The 24338-nt window shown below is 41.0% G+C and overlaps 1 protein-coding gene across 14 annotated transcripts in view; it reads right to left on the bottom strand.

Moving 5' to 3' along the window:
• anks1aa (ankyrin repeat and sterile alpha motif domain containing 1Aa) overlaps positions 1-24338 on the bottom strand; it is a 91755-nt gene that overhangs the window by 8051 nt on the left and 59366 nt on the right. For 9 of the 14 annotated variants that reach the window (XM_042492631.2, XM_088081966.1, XM_042492628.2 and 6 more), the window contains 10 exons: positions 22828-22897; positions 18138-18253; positions 5991-6089; positions 4654-4800; positions 3131-3238; positions 2792-2962; positions 2532-2669; positions 2374-2445; positions 2193-2279; positions 1557-1694 (listed from right to left, as the gene is read on the bottom strand). In XM_042492631.2, the coding sequence (XP_042348565.2) occupies positions 1557-1694; positions 2193-2279; positions 2374-2445; positions 2532-2669; positions 2792-2962; positions 3131-3238; positions 4654-4800; positions 5991-6089; positions 18138-18253; positions 22828-22897 (1146 nt within the window). The remainder of the gene's footprint in view (positions 1-1556; positions 1695-2192; positions 2280-2373; positions 2446-2531; positions 2670-2791; positions 2963-3130; positions 3239-4653; positions 4801-5990; positions 6090-18137; positions 18254-22827; positions 22898-24338) is intronic. The other 5 variants (XM_042492630.2, XM_088081964.1, XM_088081967.1 and 2 more) reach the window with 1 other exon arrangement.

Raw genomic sequence — 24338 nt, 5'->3', positions numbered from 1 at the left:
GGCTTTTTGGGGGTTATCAAACTGCTGTGAGCGGCAGTCCCTCGTTTCAGAGGACATCACGGAGCTCAGGAGAAGCACGGGGGAAAGGGAGCATTGTTATGCTGACTTTAGACTACAATGACCCTGGACGCATTATGAGGCAGATTAGCAGGATAATCATCCCATCTCAGGGGGAACAGAGTAGGTAATGGAGGGCTAGTTATCACGGCCGGAGTGTGTCTTCGAGGAGGCAATCAGCCCCAAGTGAAGCGTGACACCTTGAGGAGATAGGGCAGTCTAGAGATAACAGTGTTGACGACGCAGGCTGTCACATCTCCTCAGTGTAAAGAAACGCAGATGATGGTGGAGGAATTCAGATTTGCTGGTGAGGAACAATTTCAACACTCAATAGAAGTTTTCTTTCTAGTACTGCTTATAACACAAATGTGCGTCAGAATAAAGTAACGGGAACACACAGTGATACCGTTTTTCCACACGTGCTGGCTCGGCTTGAGTTGGTTTTACTCAGCATGTCAGCCCAGTGCAGCAGAGATTTTCATCTCATTACGATACGGCTCCCTGCTTGAAGGTGTGTCTTTAGCCGCATTTACACGGTATGTTCATAGCAGGAATATAAACCCACCTCACTGTTCTGTACATAATGTCCAATCACAGAAAGAGAGGACAGAGTGATCTGACATCTGGGTAAAATGTAAAGCTGGAAAGACATGACTATGGGCAGCGAGGGTGTGATGTTTTGACATGTTTTTGTGTGTGACCCACTGCAGCAGGTTTAAAAAGTAGCTGCTAGCAGTTAACAGCTAATACAAAGAACAAAAACAGCGGTTGTATGTCCACAAATACTAAAACTAACGAGATTCGGGGGCTCTTTCAATTCGAGCGTAGACAAGATCAGCCGCCATATAAAAGAGAAGGTGATTGTTATTAACATAGTATGCTATTGTCATTGTTTAGAAATATTATTTGTCACAATAGAGGCTGACACTGTTGTGTTATATGTCACACCCATCGTGCCTCTTTTGACTGCGGGATGCCGTGATGCAGCGTGTAATCACACAATGGGTTGGAATGATGCTGCTGTTGTTTTGGTTCTGTGTAAAAATGCAGAGGCGGTATTAAAAGGGAACTTTGTTTCGGCCCTTTAGCGCAATTCCTGTGTAAAAGCGGCTTGTAGCTGATGACAGCTTGTCTAAAGTGATGATGTTTAAACGCAGCGGGCCGATCCAGAGCTGAAAGACCCACGGCTACAAGTGCACAGCAGATAAGTGAAGTTTTCCTGTTGGAGGTGAGCTGTTTGCAGAGGTGTAGTTAGAGCTGTGGCTGTTTCTGCTTGTTCTCTTCCTCACAGCTGTATTAGTAGACATATTTTTATCATAAAAAAGCCACATTTATTTTGCTAAAGATACCTCACAATAAAATTCCCCCATTATTTTGTAAAGCTCCAGAGATGGGTCAATTTCTAGTGTGGCTCGGCATGTTACACCTGAAGAAGGAAATGCAAATTGGTGCTGAATGGTTTGACTCAGCACAGCCAACCCTTACGAGAGCATCCTTACCACATCTACTGTGCTGAACACATGGCAGTAGTGGTGGCTGGTCTGCAGGTCCTTGGTGATGTAGGCAAATGTGCACAGGTCCTCTGGGTCCTGGGCTGCACATGAAATATTACGAATCTCATGCTCCGCGATGATGTTCTGCACCAAGAAGAGAGTCAGCATTAGTCTTAATAAAGGGATGATGCAGACTACAAATAACATAACATTAACCTATGTTACACAGACCTTCAGCGCTATAAGTAGTAATGCATTATGAAAAAATCTGATTTATAAATATGATGACTGACAGCAAGTTGAGAGGAGATATTAAAGCATAAACCATGTGTCACAGCCATCGCAGGAAAGTGCAGCCATAATACCGGCTGAGCTTCCAAGGCAACCTTTTAATGCCTTTTTTTACGAATGTCAAATAAATGTCAATATGAGCAGACTTTCCTCCCTGTCAAACATAAACAAATCTGACATAAACTTGCAGACATGACATTTACAATCACAGAAAAAAAGTTTCAGCGTGATGCTACAAATCAAAACATACAGTTTTGGCAATGGATTCAATTGGAGACTTAAGACATGCAGAGAGAAAATGTAAAATTTCACATTGAGTCGGGCGGACAGTGTGTGCGTGTGGCAGCTGACCTTATTGGCTGCATCGATGAACTTCACCCCCTTATATGTGATGGAAAGCACGATGGTCGGGACTTTTCTCATTTGTTCCGTCGACCTCTGGAGGGAAAAAAGACACAGGCAGAGAGGACATTTAGGTGATTTACAATTTATTGTGTCCCATTCGTCCAATGAGATTGGAGAAGAAACATACCCGCATTTTGGCACAGGCATCCTGCGTGGACTCAGTACCTCGTAGATCCTTAATAAGCATGGAACCGAGGTACTACAAGGGCACAGGAGAGAGAAAGTATTGGCCTATATGTTCAAGAAAAGCTGCACCATGTAGGAAGGCGGAAGGCGGAAACATACACTAGCTTCGTAGGCGCAGGATTCAAAGATGAGCTTCTCAGGTTGATGCTGCCAGTTCTGGACCGGGGCGTACGGTGCTGCCAGACTCGGCGGTCGCAGGGTCAGACGGGGCTCTCGATGTCGTTCGTCGTACCGTTCCTGGAAAAAAAAGTATTATCATAAGACTGGCACAGGCTCGCTTTATCTGTTACATCACATAAAAGACAGCGGAGGACATTAAGTACCACAGAAACGAGTGATACAGATAAATCCAAACTTACTTGTGTTCTGAGCCGCTCACTGCGATATCTTTGGGTAACGTCATAGTCAGTATCTGGCACTTTTTTTCTCCCTGGCTCTCCGACTGGCAGCAGAGGGTCCATGGAGCGCCCTGAGTAGGACTCCATCTGACTGAGGGGGGACGACGTCTGGGATCCGGGCAGGTCCTGGCACTGAGGAGACAGTTGGACACGATTAGTTATCCTGCAATGAACAGCGATTTTCTCTAATATTTCACAAGCAACAAGCTTTCCAAAACTTGTGGACTAAAAACAAATCAAGCCTGCGAAGATGAAAAACTCATTCATCCCCCAGAAATCTGTTGGGAAAACAGTCCTCACCCTGATCTGAGACAAACGAGGAGGCTTGACTGGAGGTTCCTCGTAGGGCCTCTCCGCTAAGGAAGCAATGATGCGTTTCCTGTGACCAAGTAGGGAGATCTTTAGCACCTGGAGGAAAGATGAAATTATCTGGTGAACATGTGGAGCAGCACACGAGGAAGCAGATGTGCTGGAAAGTTGGAGGCATACCAAGAATCATCAGAAACTGCCACTTTACTTGTCATACCAACTTTCACTTCAGACATCAAACCTCTAAATTAGACCCTGTATGTCTTATTATATAATAACTCTCATCTCACTTAGACATCTTTGTTTTACCACTTTTCCCATTTCTAAAGGCAGCAGGCGTAACTATCTCACAGAACTACGAGGTTGGATTTGCAGGTGTCCAAAAAAATTACAAATAAGTTCTGTCTCTCAGAAATTACATTGGGGCTGCCCTCTAAAAGTCGAAGATTTAATCATCAGTCAGAGACCCCTCAGTTTACTGAGGTCGCTTCAAGTCGATGAGTCATTTATTTTCTGTCAGTCAACGTATAGTGTATTTCTGGGGATGTTTTGTTCTCCACATTTTGTTGCAGAGTGAGCTCTCCTCCCTTTCACACTTCTTCAGTACAGGCAGCTGCGAACATGGTGACAGCTGTCCCGAGGAGGAGAGGCTTTTGCTTTTCAGTGGTGAATTTACAGCTCAGAGGAACTTATTACAATACAGTCTCTGGCTTTTATTTGATATATAATGTCAGAAAAAAAAAACATTGCACACTTCCGATTTGTTGTTATCCCATTTAGCTTGTTATACATATATACACACACACACACACACACACACATATATATGTATATATATATTGCCAACTTGGATGTTATATATGCTGAAACACAGTGGATGAAAGTATGTCTGGTTAATGCTTAATATTAATTTGTGTAATGTATATCCGTTTTTGCTCACATGTAATTTGTTACATGTGCATTAGGCTGTAACATAAAGCTAATTTTCACGTAACGTGACCTTGATAAGACAGAGAAGTTATTTATTAGCATTAACTCCAATGACAAGTCAGGTGAAGCAATATTTTTAGTGGTTTTAGGGAATGCACAAGCTATCAAAATGTTTAAACGCTCTGAGCGATAAAAGACACTCACATCTTCTTTGCAGCATCCCTGCATTTTCCACATTATTATGACTTTAGCTCATGAACACACTGAAGTTGGAAGAACAACTTCCAAACTTGGGAAATGGGATGAACTAATGCACATGTGAATGTATAATTATTCATGAACTGTCACAACCTCAAATATCACTGGGTTTTTTGTCCTTTAAGTGCTAGAAACTAATTCCCAAATATTCAACCCCAAAGTTATGTGTGTGTTCACCTTCAGAGTTTAAGTTCTCTGCTGCCTCCAAACTGAAGCTGGAGTTAACTGTCAAACTTGTCCCTCATCCTGAGTTTTCTTTAACACTCGGTAAAACTAATTTCACCCTCTGATACTCCGCATGGTCTGTGTGCGTCACTGTGACTCACATTGACAATCTCCAGTTCCCACAGGTTTTTGACACAGTCCAGAGTGCGGTAGCCGCTGGCCAGGAAGTTGTGTAAGTACTCGTGCAGGCCGAGATTCTCCAGCCAAGAGGAGAGCGAGCTGCTGCCGTCACAGCCCAGAGCTTTCACCTGCAGGAGAAGACTTAATCATTCACTGATGCTTGGAAGGTTCTGGATGAAGGTGTCGGCATATATGCTGCTTTTTATAACCAGTTTTACTGCCTGACGTTTTGAAGGAAAAACACATTTTAGCGACCTAAAAAATTTCCCAACTATAACTATATACTATATATAACTATAACAACTATATATGAAATATTTTCATCCATTTTTTTCCTGTCAGACAGCAATTTCCGACAGGGTCTGTTGTTATCTCCCTCTTTTCTAAGCCAGACTCCATTGAAAACAGTAATTTAACACTGCTGAACACAGGAGCTGCTGGCCTCAATCAGTTTGTTTGTGTTATTGTGAGACTTTCACATTTAAAGCGTTCGTTCAGATTCACCAAAGTCACACTATGACATTAACTAACTCACTGAGGCAGCGGTAGAGCAACAGGTCCCGTGTTTAGCGAGCTAAAAATGACTTTTTATCGGTGGAGTCCTGCTTTGAAAAGGTACTGCACTGAAAATCACACTTCTGTGAAAGTACTGAGGAATTATCAGCTAAATATAATCTAAATATCTAAACAAATAACACTCATTTTGCAGAACCACATATGTTCTTGTGTATTACATTATTAGATTGATAATACTGATGCATCAGTGCGTAAGAAGCATTCTATTGTTGTGGCTGGTCGAGGTGGAGGTAGTTTATTTACTTTATACACAGTTTGGTAGTTTAATCCTATGGTTCTCAATCCAGGGGTAAGATAAATCAGAGTTGCGAGAAACAAGAGAAAACAAAGTTCTGCAGCACACATTTGTATTCAAACTTTGGACTTTTCTCTTATCTTTTCGTCCTTTGGTGAAATATTGTTTAATTTGAGTTCTTTGGGGCACAAAGAGCAAACTTTTTTTTTTTAAATGAAGACATCTGGAAAAGTTTAGAGGGGAAATAACTTTTTCGTGAAGCTTGTCATATGGTTACTTTTCTAGCAAATAAAGGTAGAGTAGTAACAAAAACAATATTTTCTTCTGAACAGTAGTGAATATAAAGCAGCATAAAATGGACTTATTTACTTTCCACTGCTGCACTACTTCTTTGGTATTAAGGGCAGACTAGCAGCTCGTGATCTCACATCAGAGGTAATGGTAGACATTGAATGAGGTCTTACTATCATTAGATGAGTATTGGAGTAATAATCAATCATTTGTCACCTTTGGTAACGAGCGCGCTGCATGAAGGATCTTCTTTCTGTGGCTTGGGTCTGTGATCCCGATCTCTCTCAGGTCCTGGTCCTCCATTACATTGCTCCCCTATAGAGGAAAACAAAAAAACAGGATCTCTGTTAAATGTCATGAGCCTTAATTTCTTAAACCTAAAGATATGTTGCTCTGCATAAGAAGACTTTATGCTGTAGGGGAAGTATTGATCACAAGTGATGCTACCAATGCAGAAAAAAAGGTCAATTACTCTTGAGTGAGATCCTAAAAGTCCTCCCTGGGACCCAACCGACTGACTGCACGGGGGCCACATCGATAACCCCGTAAATGAGATGTAAGTGTGTGGGGGAGGGAACTGACAGGAGTGTGTGTGAATGATGGTCAAACCCGCCTTTGGTTACACGCTGTATCACCTTTGGGACTGTGTGGCAGGTAAGGGAGAAAGGAGCAATAAATCAATGTCAGAACTGCAGAGTGGTCAGTGGTATGAGATGGAGGGGGAGAATACGAGCGCGTCGATAGTTGACTGTAACTGATGGCTGCAGGGGAGGAAAAAAATCAAAACATCCTGACGTGTAAAAGGAGGCTTTTATTCCTCTTCACTGAGCACCATTCATTAGCAGCATCCTGTTAGCTCATGTCATGGTCTGACAGTCAAAATAAATTCAAGTTATTACAAAGAATTACTACTCGAGTAAGACTTCAGTGAGAGCTCCGAGTCCAATTTGTTGACTGCGTTACTTCTAAAGAAGGAGGTCAGCAACTAAAATCTCATGTGTTGAAGTATCATGATGCTTCATGGGAGCTGCTGCCTCAGGAGCAAATTGTGACGGCTCAGGGCACATGTGGCTGACTCTTCAATATGAAGCCCAACTTAATCCTATAGTGCTTACCTCTGCGTGCGCACACACACACACACACACACACACACACACACACACACACACACACACACACACACTCTAGATACAATATGTGCACAGGCCTGTATCCACACACACACACACACACACACACACAAAGCAGTAACGGGATAGCAGAGAAGCTGTCTGTAGGTCAAACCTGACAGCCTGATTTTAATGCAGACACTGTCGATGCAAACGAGAGGTGAGAAGGGTGAGGAGAGGGGAGGAGTGAACCTGTCACTCAGTGGGAGTAAAAACTGCAGAGTAATCTTTGTGATGCTGCTCGTAGAATCACAATGTTTATTGCAATTTTGCTGATTGAGAAACTAATATCCAGTTTTACAATGACACAACATTCACGGTGCATATTCAAAATATTTGATATGAGCAGTTTTTGGTTAGGAGTTTGCATCAGCCTATGTAAGAGAATACTAAGAAAGAAAGACAGAAAGAAAGAAAGATAGACAGAAAGAAAAAGAATTTCATTCTCAAAGCCTCCGAGTACAAAGAGTTGCTCCTTGCGACAAAATTGAGAAGAAGAAAAGAAAGAAAATTGTGATGTTTTCTAAGAAATTCCCCTTGAAGTTAAAACTAGATCCTGGCTAAGGTAAATTTATTCACGAAGCGTCTTAGCCCTTAAGAGAGCTCTTAAGGTGAAAAACTGTAAGAGAAGGACTTTTAAGAGGCTTTCTAAGGAGGTATACGAGAAATATCTTCCAAAAACTGTTAGAGTTCAAAAAAGCTACAGATTACATGATGTAGGAATAATGTTTTTGTTTGATAATGATATGATGCAATAATGATATAGTGCCACAAATAAAGTTACCGCAACATTACAGTATTAAGCAACTGCAAAAATGCAACAGTGCAGCACTGATGACTTGGGTCTGTCTCAGCTTTCCATCAGCAGAATGATCACAGTAACAATAACACTTTTGCAAACCTATTTTGTGATGCAGTTCATTTAGGAGTTAGGAGCTCCATCAGAGTATTCTCAGAATATTTGCAAATATGGCCCCTGGTTAGTAAACAGCTGAAAGCAGCATGGAGGCATGTGAAAATGTTAGTGTAATCTCATACTTCAGTCTCTCTCTCAAACTCAGGGCCGACAGGTGCTGATCAGATTGTATTTTGTGGCAGCAGGTCACTGCTTCGCATAGACAGGTGAAAGACAGACAAACATAAAGAACAGAATCTTTTTTTTTAAGTGAGAAAAACAGACCAAAAAAAAAATGACAAAAAGAAACAGTTGGATCCAGGTGGAAAAGAAAACATGCCAGAAAGAAAATAAGATATAGGAAAGTTGAGAAAAATGAGTGCATGAGCTCTTGCCGGAGGTATTTTGGCCATATGTGGTGAGACACCATCCCAGATGCAGCTCATATTGTACACAAGGAGATCATGACGCATCACTTTTGCCTCCTTAATTCCTCGTGCTAAACTGACAACTTAAAGCCCATTATCTCTGAGCAGCGACATGCCGATCGCTGCCTCTCCAGCTGAGGATTGAAACTATTTGGGGAGCTGGATGGATAATAGCGCTTTCTCAGTGCATGGATCACTGCATTGCTGTCCCACTGGAGATTAACTGATAAATGGCTCTGTGGGGGAAATATAGCTCCAGCAGACTGAATCTACAGTCCTTGCTCCCATTTCCTGTTTTTTGCACGTTTTACTGTTAAATAGATGTGTGTTATGCAGTTGTTGTTTCTTAAGCAAGCGCCTGCTTAATGCCTTGATGCACCCAAAGTGTTCTGTTTATTTAACTTGAACTACAGATGCAGTTTATAATATCCATCTCTGAGGAAGGTACAGGAAAGAACAACAAAAAGCCTTTTTCCCTTCAAATGTTGCTGCTTGTCAAAATGTTTGATGTGAAAAAGCAAAATTATGCTTTCAAAACAAAACATTTGTTCTCTTAAAGGCCTATTAGTTCTGAAATGATTTGTTCATTCATTAATCAGCGAGTCGATTCATCACCAATCAATAATAAACGATTTAAATGACTGATTTGCTGTTTAAGGCATTACAAAGAATGAAATAATAAATAAATAAATAATGAAAAATAATAACTGATAGCATTTCCCCTGTTATGTATGTCTGTATATTAAATATTTGGGTGGTTTGGACTGGTGGTCAGACAAAAAAAAAGTTTTAAGAGGTCACTTCTGGCTCAGAGAAATTGTGGTGGGCCATTTTTCAGAAATTTATAACATTTTAGAGACCCGTAATTCTAAACAATAATTAATGAAGAAGTCATCTTTAGCTGAAGCTAGACATTTCATTGTTGGAAGCAAGCAGCAACCTCCAAGGCTGAAAAATGAAGCAAATGCAGGGATGCCAAAAACTGCAGCTCCTCAAATAATCACTTAAGGCTGGCTCCTGAAGTGAGTCAAACCCCACAGACCCCCATGTAAAAAAAACCCCCAACTTTATAGCAGAAATAAACATATTTACAGCCTGGTACAAAAAGCAGTTTTAGTTTCCATAGCTGTTCAAGTATGGTCATTTCTGGCTCCAAAAACAAAGATGGTGGTGGCCAAAATGTAGAACACAACATGAGTCTACCCATCAATGGGTACCATCAGGGTAGATATGTCCATTATTTACACAGAATGACTGGAAGTTGAGCTAATTTGTATGATTTTGCAGGATTCTTATTCAAACCACATTAAGGCTGAAGTAATCTCTATAAACAGATATCTGCAGATGTAATATGAGGACAGTACAAGATTTTGGTATTGGAAGCGTTCTAGTTTCTGTTTGTTGTCGATGCAACATTGACAAACCAATTTTAGTGGCAGATAAACAGTCCGAGAGCAAAAGAGCTGAAATGCATTGGCTATCATCTGATAAAGATTTAGCTTTTTAGGGGCTTTTTATTTATTTATATCTACATTCATGTACAGATACCTGTTGACAGAGATGAGAGGGAGCCTCGATATTAAGAATGAAGAGATTACTGAATTCATCCACCACTGGATTGACAAAAAAATAATACTATTTTACAACTTTTTATCTATTGGTTTTCAGGTCCTAAAATGTGTGGATTTGCTGTTTTTTGTCATGTATGATAGTAAACTAAACATCTTTTGGTTTTGGACTGTTGGCCACAGATTGATTTATAATGAAAATGATTGTTTGTTGTGGCCATTATCCACATTTTGCTACCTGAACTAAACTCAACTGAATTCAAGGATTTGAAATTTGAACCCCCGTAGGGTGAACAATACTTGAAAGGGATCATTTCGTCTTTGAAAGGTAGCAGAGTTGATGAGACTCCCATCTCCCGCAACATAAATATTACATTCACCTGTGCTTTATCTTGATGAGCCATTTATCCCCAGCCACAAAGACTTTGAAAACACAAACAGTGTGACTTGAAGAGACGCGCCGGTGACAACTCTGTGGGGAAAATCCTGACTAATGTGCCTCCACTTTTTCCTCTGCAGGTCTAAAAAAGTGAGAATATATTAGTTGGGAGAAAGCTGACATCAGCACAACTTGGGTGAAGAGGATAGATCTAGAGTATTGTAAGCTCGGTGGTTTTGTGTCTGCGCTTGTGCGGCCCATCCATCTTTGCTTTCACCCTCTCCTCTCATTAAAATGCTGCTCTCTCCTCGGCCTATCCGGAGCGCAGCCACAGCAGTCCCTCTGGTTTAAAAGCACTCTGAATTCAGGCCAGGGCCTCGAGGGCACGGATCACTCATTCTGACTGTCTAAAGGACGGATAACCAGCACCACTGAAAGTCGTAGTTTGTCCTCCTAAACAGGCTGTCATAAGAACACACAGTCTGGTGGAAAAGAGCTGTGACAGAATGTGCAAATATTAAAAAAACACGGTTAAAAAACTGAACGTCTTCTCCATCTAAAGTCTGCACAAATGTTTTTTAAAACGGACAAATGGGCGCAATTCATCACCAGCATTACCCTAACAGCAAAATCAATTAATCCATCCCCAATCCATGAGCATCTAATGCATGGAGCCATTACTGAGCTTCCAATTTGTCTGCAGGCTTTAGTATTATTGACTCTCTCCAATGTAACTGCTTTGCATTTATTCAATGACAGAAAAGAACAGAAAAAGAGAGGAGACACAGTTGAACTGAGATTACACACGGCGGTACAAACAGGCGTTACATCTTCTGATGTTTCTCTCACCTTCATGCAATTTATAGATTAAAAACAAGCTTTGTGTTTAGAAGTTATTGCTTCTAGTACACACTGAGTAACCTCCATCGACAGAAAACACAAAGTAAATTTGTTCCTCTCTAGCCGTCTCTGTGAATGCCAGCTTCAAACGAAGTGATGTCCCCGCAGAAGTGCAGCGGCGACACGGTTGCCTCGAATACAAACGAACTCGGAGCTCAGTTGGCTGACCCTGTCACAGCCGAAGACTCACCAGAAGCTGTGCTCAGAAGAGGACGAGGAGAGAAAAAAGAACTGATTCGTTTCAACAAGCATTACTTGTCAGTACCAGCGAGGGCCGGAGCGCAGCGTGGCCGCGCAGAGCTTGTTTCGTTGCTACATTTGCTCCATGAGTCGATAAAAAGCATCTAATTGGTTTCAGAAGGGGCTTGTCTCTGCTTCAGTGCTTGAACACAATACAACCACTGCTGTTATTGATCCACTTCTAGAGCGAGCCTGCGGGACAGACAGAGATCACAGCAGTCTGACTGGCAGAGTAAACATTGTTTAATTAGTGATCTCACTGCGCAGCGGACATGCTGTTTCTCAGCCATTGTTGGTTGATGTCGTTCATACCCAGGGGAAGATTGAAAGAAGGGACACTGGCACAGTTAGCTGCTCAGCCGATGCTAAATTTTACCATTTAAAATAAAATGGATAAAGGAAACTATTTCTGCACGTGAATTTGACTTCTTGACTGTTGATCGATAGCAGCTCAGCTACAAAGAAGATATCACAGCAGTATCAGATTTCTAATTTTATTCCCCCTGAGGACCCTATCTTACACCAGGTGCAAAGCGGTGTAAGTGATACTGTAATTGCTATTTTCAGTCCAAAGCAGTTTTCACTTTCACAGTTAGCGATCATGTTGTGTAAGTAGCAAATGTACTTACATACGCCTATCTGCGCACCCATAGGTGTTTAGGTCTTAAAATGAGGTGTGGTCAGGTGCATTGCTGGCGTACTGCTTTTGTGATGCAGCAGAAAGTGTTTGGGCCATTGACCAACAAAAACCTGGTTTATAAGCTATTTTAAGGGTAAATTATTCCCATACTAAAATGCACCACAGAGGCAGCTTCACAACAAGCATACACACTTGTTATACACACAGGCACTTATAGGCTGCCAGTGGGTGAAATAAAACATCACTAATGAGGAAAATATTAATTGCATTCTCTGAAATGTGATCATAGCAGAGTGCAGAGCAGAGCTGCTGAGCTGCTGTCTGCATAAAGAGAGAGGCGCTGTGCCCATTACGCACAGGGAGCCGCATAACTCCATTGATTATTTCAAAAGCAACATGTTAAGTCATTTCCTCCGTCACGTTTGTAGCTACAGTTTCGCTGCTTAAATGTCCCTCTGCAGCACTGCAGTGACATTACTGTAAGCTGAAAAACACTCACTTTTCCATATTGCAGAATCTGCCATGTAAATACCCGTGCATCAGGTGCAGGTGCACCTGGTCTTTGAAGGGAATGGGAGATGAGACGACACTCTGAACACACCTCTGATTAATGAAGGGACTGAATACAACCCCTTTTACCCCCTGCGTCTTTTTTTGCACCTGATTACGTGCTGATTAACTGCAGAAAGTGTTTGAACATCCTCTAACTACACCTGCATGCACTTTAAAGACCATGAGACCATGCATTTAAATCTGGTTCATAGAGTCAGCCATGATTCTATTGCAATGTACATCAGTAATACCTCAGTTTTTGTGTTATTTACAGCTAATACACTGGATCGCTATGGTAATTACATGAATGGATTTCTTCAAAAGCCGCTCTACTGGGGTCAACCTGTATGGAGCCCCAAAGTGTTCAATACCAAATAAGTCAATAAAACCTTATGACATAAATAACTGCAAAGTAAAAATCTATAAATGAATCCATAAATTGTGAAACAACAATAAGAATCATTAAAACTTGACCGTGTTTTTAAGAAATGTCACATAACTCTTAATGAAATATGAACACAAAATAGGATAAAAAAAGACCTCCAGCATGTTCTCTCGACAGTAAGAGTGATGAACTAACATTTCATAATAATGCGTTGACTTATTTTACACATTATTGGCTCATTTCAATACTTTACACGATTTATTAATGCAATAATGTATTCCCTAATTCCTTACTTATTTATTCAATACTGAACATTTAGGGGCTCCAATCTGTGCCACAAGTCTGGCACCACTAATAAAATTATACAAAAAAAAATCTGCTTGGTTATTGTGCCAAAAAAGGAAACCTGTTCTTGTTCTATCCACCTCATTGCACCAGCGCACATTTAACACAATTAGAAAAGTTTAGCAAAGACAAGGTGACTCAGAGGGTAAATCTCATTTCTAAATGAGACCAATTTGTGATTCTTAAAAAGGTCAACATTTACTGAGAGCAGGACACGCTGTTTAAAGCCTGCGGCTTTTTTCTAAATCCTCCAGAGATTTTAGGAAGCCAGGTGGTCTGTAAGCCGTGTTTAAAGATAGAAAAATTGCCAGCTCTCTGCTTTGAATTTTAAAAAAAGACAGTGTACTCAGGGTTAAGGACGGTGTGAGTGTGAAAGACTAAAAAGACAGTAGGAAGATTAAACCGAGAGAGTAACTTCAGAGGCTTCAGCACAGAATTAAACACGGGTGTTGATGACACCGGGAGAGGAGCAGATAAATGTGGGAATGCTCTACTCTCAGGTTATGTAAAGTAGATTAAAGTATCATCAAAGTATCAGTGGATGCTGAAATTAGTCAGACACGGCTGGGTCCTACAGTTAGAGGATAAAGAGCAGAAACATTCACATCTATTTTGGTATTCATCCATAAAGTTTCTAGCTTTGTAATGCTCTCGATAACAGTAAAACATTGTTGCCTAGTAAGACAAAATCTGCTCTCTGGAGACCAAGAAGTCCTAATTTGAAATATTTACAAGTCTAATTAACACCCAATAATGAACAAGAAACAATGATAAACACTGATTCATCTTTTGGCAGGATGTAAACAGTGACCACAGTGTTGTCAGGGGCATAATTTCTCTCTAAAAAAGGAAAGACCAAAGAGTCACCGCTGACACTTTCAACTCTGATATAGAGGAGAAGAGCAAAACATTGGAGACAGATGAAAATGACTAAAAGTTACTGAAGGTGGCTCGTGTTAGGCGGCTTGAAGTTTAGCACCCCTCTGCACTCTGCAGTCTATTTATTTCACTGTGCGTTGTGACAACTGTTGTCATGATTTAATACTTTTGTAGTCTGTGGAAATATTAGATTTAAATATTGGGTTCACCCCAGGCAAACTTTTTATCTTTCCTGGCAGAAAATAAAATGCCTTTGAAGATACAAAATGCCTTTGAAGATACAACATGCTGCTGGGTAACAGGTTTTAACACCAAGTGACGGGATCAAGGAGTAATTCAATGAGCTAAGGTTACAAACGTTGTTATGTTTGACATTGTGCCTTGACATTGCCAACTACACAGGTAACTCTATCAAGGAGCTGTATGCCACATTCAGAACATTATTATAGCAGCAAACAACTATTTGCTTTTTAAAGATATAGTGGAGTAATGGCATCCCGAGTGGAGAATGAAGTCATGGTCCATGGAGATCGTCAGCAATGGAGATCAACCCGGACAGCTCTGCTGTCGTTGAAGTCTAACCTTTAAGTTACATTGTACTGCACTGCATACATTGTAGATTCAAACATTTTAAATGACTAAAATTAACCTACATATGCATTTCTCTACCATTGTTTTCTTATTTTTTTCTTTGTTGATAATCTCTATGATTATTTTGTTCACTTAAACAATTGATATAGACCTATAACACAATTATATCACTATTCGCCTGGTCATCAGTCACTGTAATGCACTGTCATACTTCACTGCGGCTTCTGTCAGCTGTCAATGAGCTGTCATGTGTTTGCAGCCATGTTTGCGCCTCAGTCAATGTAATGTATCCTCCACTGTGCAGGGGATTGTGGGTCAGGATGGCCAGAAAAGCATGCTGGCTTGCATACTGTAAAGTCTAAACAGCAGATAACCTCTGAATCATAGAAATGATCTTAATATGGCATACAGCTCCTTTAGAGTAAATGCTAATTTGTAGTTATAAACACCTGAATACACACATTTGCAAAGCAACACAGAATCACAGATTTGGTCAAGAGACTGGCTGCCAGTAGTCCTGGCCATGAAAAAAGAAAGGAAGATAACTTTGTGCACAAAGAATTGAATTTAGCATGCCTTATCCTGTCCAGGGTCCAAGGACAGAGGGATGCCATATGTTGTACACTACAAGGATAATTAGGATTTGTGATATTGGACTTTATAGATCAAATTGAAATTGAATTGACACTACTATTTGTGCAGCCCTGTGGGGCATGCTATGTGATTGGGCTACAATGAACTTTGACATATTTCATCTGTAAAGCACTTTGGGTTGCCTTAGGGCATTAAAATGTGCTGTATAAATACAAATGCCTTCAGAAGGGTCACAGTTCAGCAACAAATATCCAGCATCTTGGTGGTCTAACATCTCATTTAGTATAAAGTTGAAACCTGGGATTGCTATGTATTTTGTAGGATTTCTGACTTTAGGTTTGTTACAGAAATAGAGCTACAGTGGCTTACAGTATCTTATCTCTTCTTTCTTTTTCTTAAAGTACGCTAAGCAGGAATCTTCTGTTACTGTTTGTAAACACAACATTTAAACTTGCCGATCTATCCTCTACATCAATCATGTACATACGGTATCTGTATAAGTAAAATGCATATATAGTGTATATAGATTTAATTTTTCTATAATTTAATTTTTATTTTATCTGATTTACATTTTGTAATATTCAGTCCTGTTTTGCAGTCAAATCACCATGATTTTGCATTTTTCTCTGTTTCTGACTCTTGAGCTTACTGTAATGTGTGAATTTCTCCGGAGTGGGATCAGTAAAGTCGGAACTTGTCTTTCTTTGTATGGTTTACATATTATATGCAGCACTCTGATCTGATTTGTATGAATTTGTGGTGCCTTAAAGGCCCAGGTGGGATGGCTGTTGAATAAGTTGTATCGGACAATAATAAAAATTTATTTCATTCAGTCATACATTTGTACATATGAAGACACATGCAAATGTTGAGTTGTGGTTTGCCTGCGTGTACATATTTCTCACCAAACACTGGAATCAAATCAAAGTTAGGTGTTTGGAAACACATTATTCTCCATAATGATTCATGATTGGCCTGATGGAGGAGGACAGAGTTTTAATCTTGACACATGAGACGACTGTCTCATTCCCAACATGTCCAGAGTCTCGGTCTACCAGCTGGGTCCCTCATCCCCTTCTCCATCAGTCCTCATTAGTGACACAACCAGCAGAGCCAACTCATAGTGGCGTCGCACACTTTGGGCTCTATAAACTTGTCGGCTTGGCAACAGCATCCCATTGCTCACTGAGACATCTCTCCGTTCTGGCTGAGTGTCAGCTGCTGCTCAGGCAGCCGGCCCACTGACTGTAAGTGAGTGGCCACAGAAAGAGACAGAGACAGACTGTCTGAAAGCCTGAAAGCAGTGTAAGCCTGATTCAACACGCAAAAAGGAGTAATGATATCCAACTTTCTGTTAACAAAGTATTGGACAGAACAAATCAAACTGCATATTGTCTGGTTGAATGGATGGATAAATCTAGCAAATGTCAATTAATGCTCTGTATGAGAGCCAAGGGGAAACATTTAATCATTGAATCACATTGATATACCCCTTTTCCAACAATGTGGAACCAGTTCTGTTCCACTTCCTGCACCTTATTTTGAACGACTAACAGCATTTCAACCAAGAACAAATTGATTTGGAACCCACAAAGTTGGTTCGCCATAAAAAAAGAAGAAAAAAAGGGTTTACTTGACCTGAGCTGCAAACTTTGACAACATCAGTGTTATATTTTACAGGTTGGAGAGACGATGGAATCTTGCACTTAATACTCTACTATTACTTCTTATCAGTAATAGTTGGTCCGTAGTGCATTTTGTTTAACACATTTTGAGGACACAGCCTCTGTACATGTACATTGGACGCTCGCTCTACCAGGAGAGCTACTGGGTGCCCCACCTTCCTGAAATTTTAACATCGTATACGGTATAACCTTCTTACATACTCTTGCTGGTGATCTAGTTAGTAAGTCCACTGTTCCAACAATCGCCAAGTCCGGTTTGGGTTGAAACAAATCCTTAATTTACTGAGTTAGATGTGAAAAACATGCTGTTATTCCACACATTCGCTCTCTGCCGGCTGTTTACAGACCTGTAACTTTCCACCACTAGATGTCACGGTGTCTTTCAGCTCATCTGCCTGTTCCACCAGTAGAGACCTGAGAATGAGCTCTGGTGGTGCATGCTGTGCACTACATACAATGACTTTTATACAAAGAGGAGCACATGTATTTATGAAGGTACTGAAAAATATACCTCTGGGATTTCTAAACCCTGGTATACCATTACACTGTGATACCGCCCATGCCTACTTGCTACATTCGATAATAATGTTCTGTTGGTGACACACCCTTAATTATGATGGTTCCCGCTCAAAACTGGTGGAAATGTGGGCTGGTTCGCTAGATTGCACCAGGACTCAAAGAAACATAAACAGGACCTTTTCAACCACCAGAGCTTAGTTGGTGTCAAGGTGTTAATAGAGAATAATGTTAATTTTATAAAGGTGATGTGCAATATCATATTATGTAGTGAATCTATTCCCAATATACAGTTCCTAGAATAAAATCCCTCAGCTGCTGCAAAACAAGTCAGACTCATCATAAAGCGGGAAGGGTCATTACAGGATTTCAGCTAATTGAACTTCAGACAAAGCTAATGGGATCATCTCACAGCTAATGGAGGGTGGCGTCAATTGGATTAATGCACAAAAACACCAACTGGAGTTAAGTAGGAGTCAGACGGTGAAAGACAAGAGAAAAAAGATCATAAAAGTGAGGAAAGACATGAAGAATGTAAATGGATACAACGGACAAGAGCATTAAGGTCAATTTGGACGTAAAAAGAAGTGAACTCACCATGTAGTGCAGGTCATCGAAACCGTTCAGGAGTAGTTTGCTCTCGTACTGCGGCAGCCCCACGTGCTCCAGCCAGTCGCCCACAGGCTGGTCCAGCAGCCGGCCGGCAGCACCTGCTGACAGTGGAAAGCGCTTCAGGAGGGAGAAACCTTTCAGCCGGTAGCAGCGGCACTCTGAAGATGAGACGTGGCATTGCCACATCATTCTCGGCCAGCAGAGCCGAGCGCACCAGCAACAGGAAGGCGGGGGAGACAGTGTCCTCTGTGGACAGGGCGTCAGCTCCCGCAGGGCAGCGGGGGCCGAACCACAGTCACCCAAGATGGCTTCAAGTACCCCTGATCTCAGGGGTGAGGAGGATGATAAAGGGCTGTGAGCTGGTGGTTTACCAGCAAATATCCATAAAATTCCTAGCTGTGAGACTCAGTCAGCAACATGCCAAAAACACATTTATAATTAACAAGATGCTGACTAAAACTGTCAAACAACAATTTATATCCAAGTTTGAAAAAAGTCAAAATGTCCCATGTCAGGAGGTAGCATTTTCTGTCCAATAAAAAACAAGCATCTGATTTTATCAAGCTCCAGTTTTGTTATGATGAGAAACTCAGAGGTGTTAATGTATAAAGTTCTTTGGAAACTTGTATCAAAGACGCAGGAGCCACTTAATTACCAAACAGGCTCATCTCTGATCCACAGACACAACCCACTCAGCATATAATCCACCACGCACAGTCCAGACAGCAATCTACCTGAGGACATGACAGTGTTCACACGGAGAGTGGCGGCACAGACAGAAACCCGGGATGCGACTGTCATGAGCTGAGATTGATTGAGAAAAAGAGCTACAGTGAAGGCTGTCAGCAGCCGGAGCCGAGAGGAGCCTAACCTGTACAAGGACAGATGACTGCCTCGACTCCTCTACATATTACTGGTCCAATTTATCTTGCTTTCAGAGCAAAAACACACATTTTATATAGTGAGAATCAGTTGTTACACACTTCAATTCTTAACTTGATAACAGCATCTCGACCACGGTTAAAAGTTAACATAGTAAATCATTTTTCTGCTGATAGGAGAGAGTTACATATCACCTAAATTTGTTTTTTCTTGTGCAGGACAACACACAAAGAACACTGACAACTTGATAGATATCAAAACCTAAAGTCAATGTGTAAAATGCACATTTTAAAGCTTCTTTTCCCTCATCATCTATTCAACCTTGTGCAAAACCAATCCTGTTTTAGAGGAGATCCCCACGTCATAAATCCCATTTCTGATCACTCCAGGAGCTCGGAAATCAAAAAAGAAATCCAGCTACTTCAAAGAGCACTAAAGTAATAGCCGGCCCTCAGAATGAACTCCTCTGCAGACAAAAGAGTGCTAAAACTGCCTCTTCTCAGTCTGTGAGATGCAGGTCAGGTCCAGCAGCAGCCACTTCCAGAAAAAAAAAGCTGTGTAGTCCACTTTGGGCTGAGGAACGAACCACCTAATCCTACAGATGCCGAGGTGGCGTCCTTCTATTGTCCTGGCTGTTCACAATTCTGCTGCCTGCAATTCCTCTCTCCTCTCTTACCCCACTCTCTCTCTCTCTCTTTCTCTCTCTCCTCGCTGCACACGCTTCCCCTCTCCTCCCTCCCTCTCCCTCTGAAACACTGCAGGTGGCTGCTCTATGTGAGCGCAAGCTACCGCTTCAGTTACAGACCCTCCACCCCTCATTACTTGCTCTTGTGCATCAGGTTTTTTTCTTTTTCTCACACTGTTTCCTTCACCCTCCTCCGTCATCTCTTTCACTCTGATGTAGAAGTAAATCATGAAAGAGGAGAAAAGTACAAGAGACTGCAGGCACAGAGCCAATCAGCCGGAGACATCACTGCTCTCCAGTCAACACTGAGAGGAGGCAAACACTGGACTGAATCACAGTGAGGGGAGAAAAAAGTGCATCAAACAGAGAGGCTCTTCTCCAGCGACTCCCTTGATGGCCTCCTGACAGCAGCTTCATTGAGACAGAGCTGTGGACGCGCTAAGATGATTGAGGCTCACACATACAGAGAGGAGGAGTGGATTCAGATACGGAGAGTGATGGGGTGCTAACTACTTCACTGCAGTGGTCTCAGCTTTCCTCATGTCTACAAAGCAAAAATGAGCTCATCCCCTGACATGCGTGCTGGTTAATATTTAAACAGCTCACTCCAGTGCAGGGCATAACAAACAGCGCGGCTAAAATAAGAAGACGGACAACTTTCTGCAAATCCGCTGCAATGCTGAAATATATTAAAATGTGGCTGAGGCAAAATGTGAAGTGGAGGTGAATGATGAATTATGTGCGAGGCTGAAGGGAAGGAGTCAATTGTTGGGGTTTACTGCTTCAGTCCCTGAACACCATCCATCAACCCCGACGACGGGCTTTTCAAAAGAGTAACAGGAGAGCAGGTACACAACCCTTAATACACAGACTTTACAGCGTGAAAAGCAAAATCTAATAAAGTGTCTCTCAGGTGCTTTGGTCTTTAAAATAAAAACACATCTGGTGCTGTCGAGTTAGGTTTAGAGAGCGGTGCTTAAAAAGCAAGACTGAGTCACACATACACTGTAAAATCTGACAAGTTGCTCTAACTTAAAATAATCTTGGGAACCAATTTTTCTTGAGAAAAAAAATATAACTCATGTTATGTCATGTTATTTTATATTTAAGTGTGAAGTTTACTTTAAATTTAGCTGTATCTATTTAATTTTATGAAGATGTTGCAACTTAAAAATGACAAACTTAGACAAACTATCACATTTGTCTAAGTGTTAGCAACTTCATTAAACCAACTTAGATTTTTTTTCAAGGCAAGCAATTTCCTACATGTTTTTTTAACAGTAAAATTCACTTGTCAGATTTTACAGTGGACAGACTAAAGCAACCACTGCCTTAAGATAGAGAACCGAAAGTCCCTCCCCTTCCTGTGGACCACCGTGAGACCGTATTTTGCAAAAAAAAAAAAAAGTATGGTTGATAAGGGTGATAGGCAAACTTTTTTTGGATCCCGTTTCAATTGTGCTCTGAATTATACATGATGAATAACGTTACATTTGTTAGGGGAACACAGTTAAGTTGAGCTAGCTAGCTGGTGTCAGTGATTTGTGCATTGTGCAAGATGAGAAATGAAATTCACTGAGAGGTTTCAAAATAACTGGTTGTCTGAAAATCCGACAACAAACTGCAACTTTCTTGATTTGCAAAATTATCTTTTACTTTGACAAACACCATATGTGTAATTCATGGCATAATTCCAACAGGATCTGAAAAGTATTTGTCTCATACTGTTGACTACCATGTGTATTTCTTTTTAACAAACTCTCCCAAGGAGGGACACAGGAAGGGGAGGGACCTCGCTTTTATGTATCAAAATGACAGACTTTTCAAAACTTAAATTTCCAGACTAATTGATGGACTTTTCAGACCATATCTGACATCTAAGTACAAACATCCAGCCCTCGGAAAACATTAACCCATTAAGGCCTTTCGGTCCTCACTCCTAAACAACAGTTGGACAATGGACTTATAACTCATACATGTTCAGACAAGCTTCATATTTGTTTATTTGTGATAGAATGTGCAGCTCACACCGTCTTGTAAACTAATTTGGTCTTGGATGTCTGGATTTGGTTTAATTATCAGGCACCTGTTGGAGCAGAGATGATTTGCAGACTGAAAAAGTACGTATGCAGCTCTGCGTAGGGATGTGTATATAATCACATGCCATACTTTTTGCCTTGCTCTCTAAGATACCAAGCTCTCTCTGGCCCACAGTCTCATACAGAAGCAAACATTTTGGTTTCACTTTTATTTTGAGAAATCCTTAATTATATAATTTCAAAACAAAATAGGCAGATTAGTGTGGAAACTCAAATATTTTTTCCGTACTCTCTTTTCTTTTTCCATCTTGAATTAAAAATCATTAAAATCAAATTCCATCCTTTTGCATTCTGTGTGGGAACATTGGACAAGCAAAATGCATCCAGTGGGTCTCTGTTCTTTGTACCTTAGGACAAGAAAAGTTATTCAAGAGTGTTTTCTTGCTATTCTCTGCAGCTGCTAATGTCGATTCCTCTCCTCACCTGTTTTATTAAAACAGACCAACTGTCCACCCGCGTTATACTTTTGTGTCCAATTCTCTGTTGCTAACTAAATCACGATTTGTTTTCGGATGCCTCCTTCATTGACCGTGTGTCCCAGGCATCTGATTTCCCCTGAGGGCGCTGATATGGATCAAAACATTTGGAGGTGAGGGGTATAATACAAGACAAGCACGGCAACTGTCAAAAAAGTTCTTGGGAAAATAAACGCATGTAAATCAAATACTTAGGCTGATTAAACCTTTTCAGGAAATACTGCCTGCTGAGATCTCCACCTACTGCCAAAAGTGTAATTTAGGGCTTCAACATTCAAACCTGGAGAGCTCGCTGTAAGATTCACAGCAGATTAATAATGCAAAGGAGGTGAAATTTATTACAGAGGTGAGTTAAAACAGATAAAAAAATCAGCACTAAGCGCAGAAGAAAAACATCTGAGTTCACTCTTTTTCACCTCAAACAGCTTTTGTGTGCAATTAATTCTTGAATGTGGGACAACACTCTCGCTGTTGAACTCTAACTAACATTTTAGAGTAGAGAACATGAAAAAGCGATGATGATCATACTTTACCTGGTGTAGCATATTGCTGATCTCTGGAAAAATCGATGCCAGCACCAATCAGCGTCATGATCTTCTCGATCTGAGGACAGGAACAGAAGAGGGAGATAAGCACCTTAAGGAGACACAGCAGTTTAACCTCCACCTCTCACCAGCAACAACAGAGAGAAATGCCCCCATGCCTTAAAACCACCAAATGTCACAGTCACCCTGCAAAAGCAAATGGCAGCAGTAAGGGAGCCTTTACCGAGAGAGAAGTCAGTCACAGTGGTTTTATGGAGACGCATAAATAAAGATTTTGAAGGGCATCGTAAGCGGCTGCACCATGGTTGATTGCCTTTATATCTCATTTATGGCCTCAGTGTTACAGTCATGTCTGTTGAATCTTGGCTGCAGGTAGCTGTGTCTCGTCTGCTGCCTGCAGCCAAAACAATACTGATTCTAACAGACGTCACGTCTGACAGTCTGATGTAAGTGATCACAAAGTTTGAGGGCAATCGAGCTGAGAGGAAAAGTGCAGTCTGAAAAAATCTGAAAAAGTCTGAAAAAATTATACGAAAACAAAGTAAGGGTGATTCATGCTTTTTATGTATTTTTAAACCTCTCAAAGGAAATTCTTAAACTAGCTATGTCTATGTTTGCTCCTTTAGCCCCTTTTGCACCAGCCACATTTACACTGTCTGTTAAAGGCGGGAGTTTTAAGGCAACTTTATCAAAAGCACAGATGAAGGTAAATACACACAGAGCTGGAGAAGAAATAGCAGTAACTAAAAATGCAGAAGCCACCCAGATTCCCATGTTTTATTGCAATAAAATAAAATATTGCAATCAATAATTTCATGCATTTCTACAGAGTGCATGTGAACACCACTACAGTGTTTTCTCCAAGCATAATCATCAATGTCCACGTGTCATACACATTCAGAAAATTTCACTGAAAAGCGTTCATTAAGGGCACCGAAGCAGCAGACGTCATTGAGCTGCAATATTACACCTGTCACAGCACAGAAACATGCCTCCCCCTTTCAACTGACAGTTTGCATGGACATCGGCTGGAAATGGAAAGGTAGAGACTGACAGTGCCACCGTCTCACCTGCCAGGTGCTGTCACTCCAGTTCTTTTTATAAAACAGACTGAATATCTATCTTCATTCTGGCATTTTGGAAATATTTCATGTGAAACGATTGTCCTGGCTGCTGCTCTAAAAGCCCCGAGACAGGTTAGATGTCCCCATTAGGATAATTATATCAGCAATAAAGTGCAATCAGGAGACGAAAGAGAACATTTGCTAGGTTTCTCATCATAATTTTTACATGTACTGGATGTTTAGTAGTGAAATGGCATCTAATTGGATGAGAAATGTCAGAGGCAGATATCGAACTTTGAAGAATTACACATCTTTTCAAATGCGCTGCTGTCAGACTGGGTAGTTAATAGTAAATGAGAGCTTCTAGACTTGCTTAGAAGAAGAAATGAATAATCACTGAGATTATATCATTCCATGAAACCTGAAAAGGATCCC

The sequence above is a fragment of the Plectropomus leopardus genome, chromosome 9 (assembly GCF_026936395.1).
Source record: "Plectropomus leopardus strain MGB_pleo_1.0 chromosome 9, ASM2693639v1, whole genome shotgun sequence".
In the NCBI taxonomy this organism is placed as follows: Eukaryota; Metazoa; Chordata; class Actinopteri; order Perciformes; family Serranidae; genus Plectropomus; species Plectropomus leopardus.
Note: the sequence above shows the minus strand (reverse complement) of the source record. Positions and strands in the feature narration are given on the sequence as shown.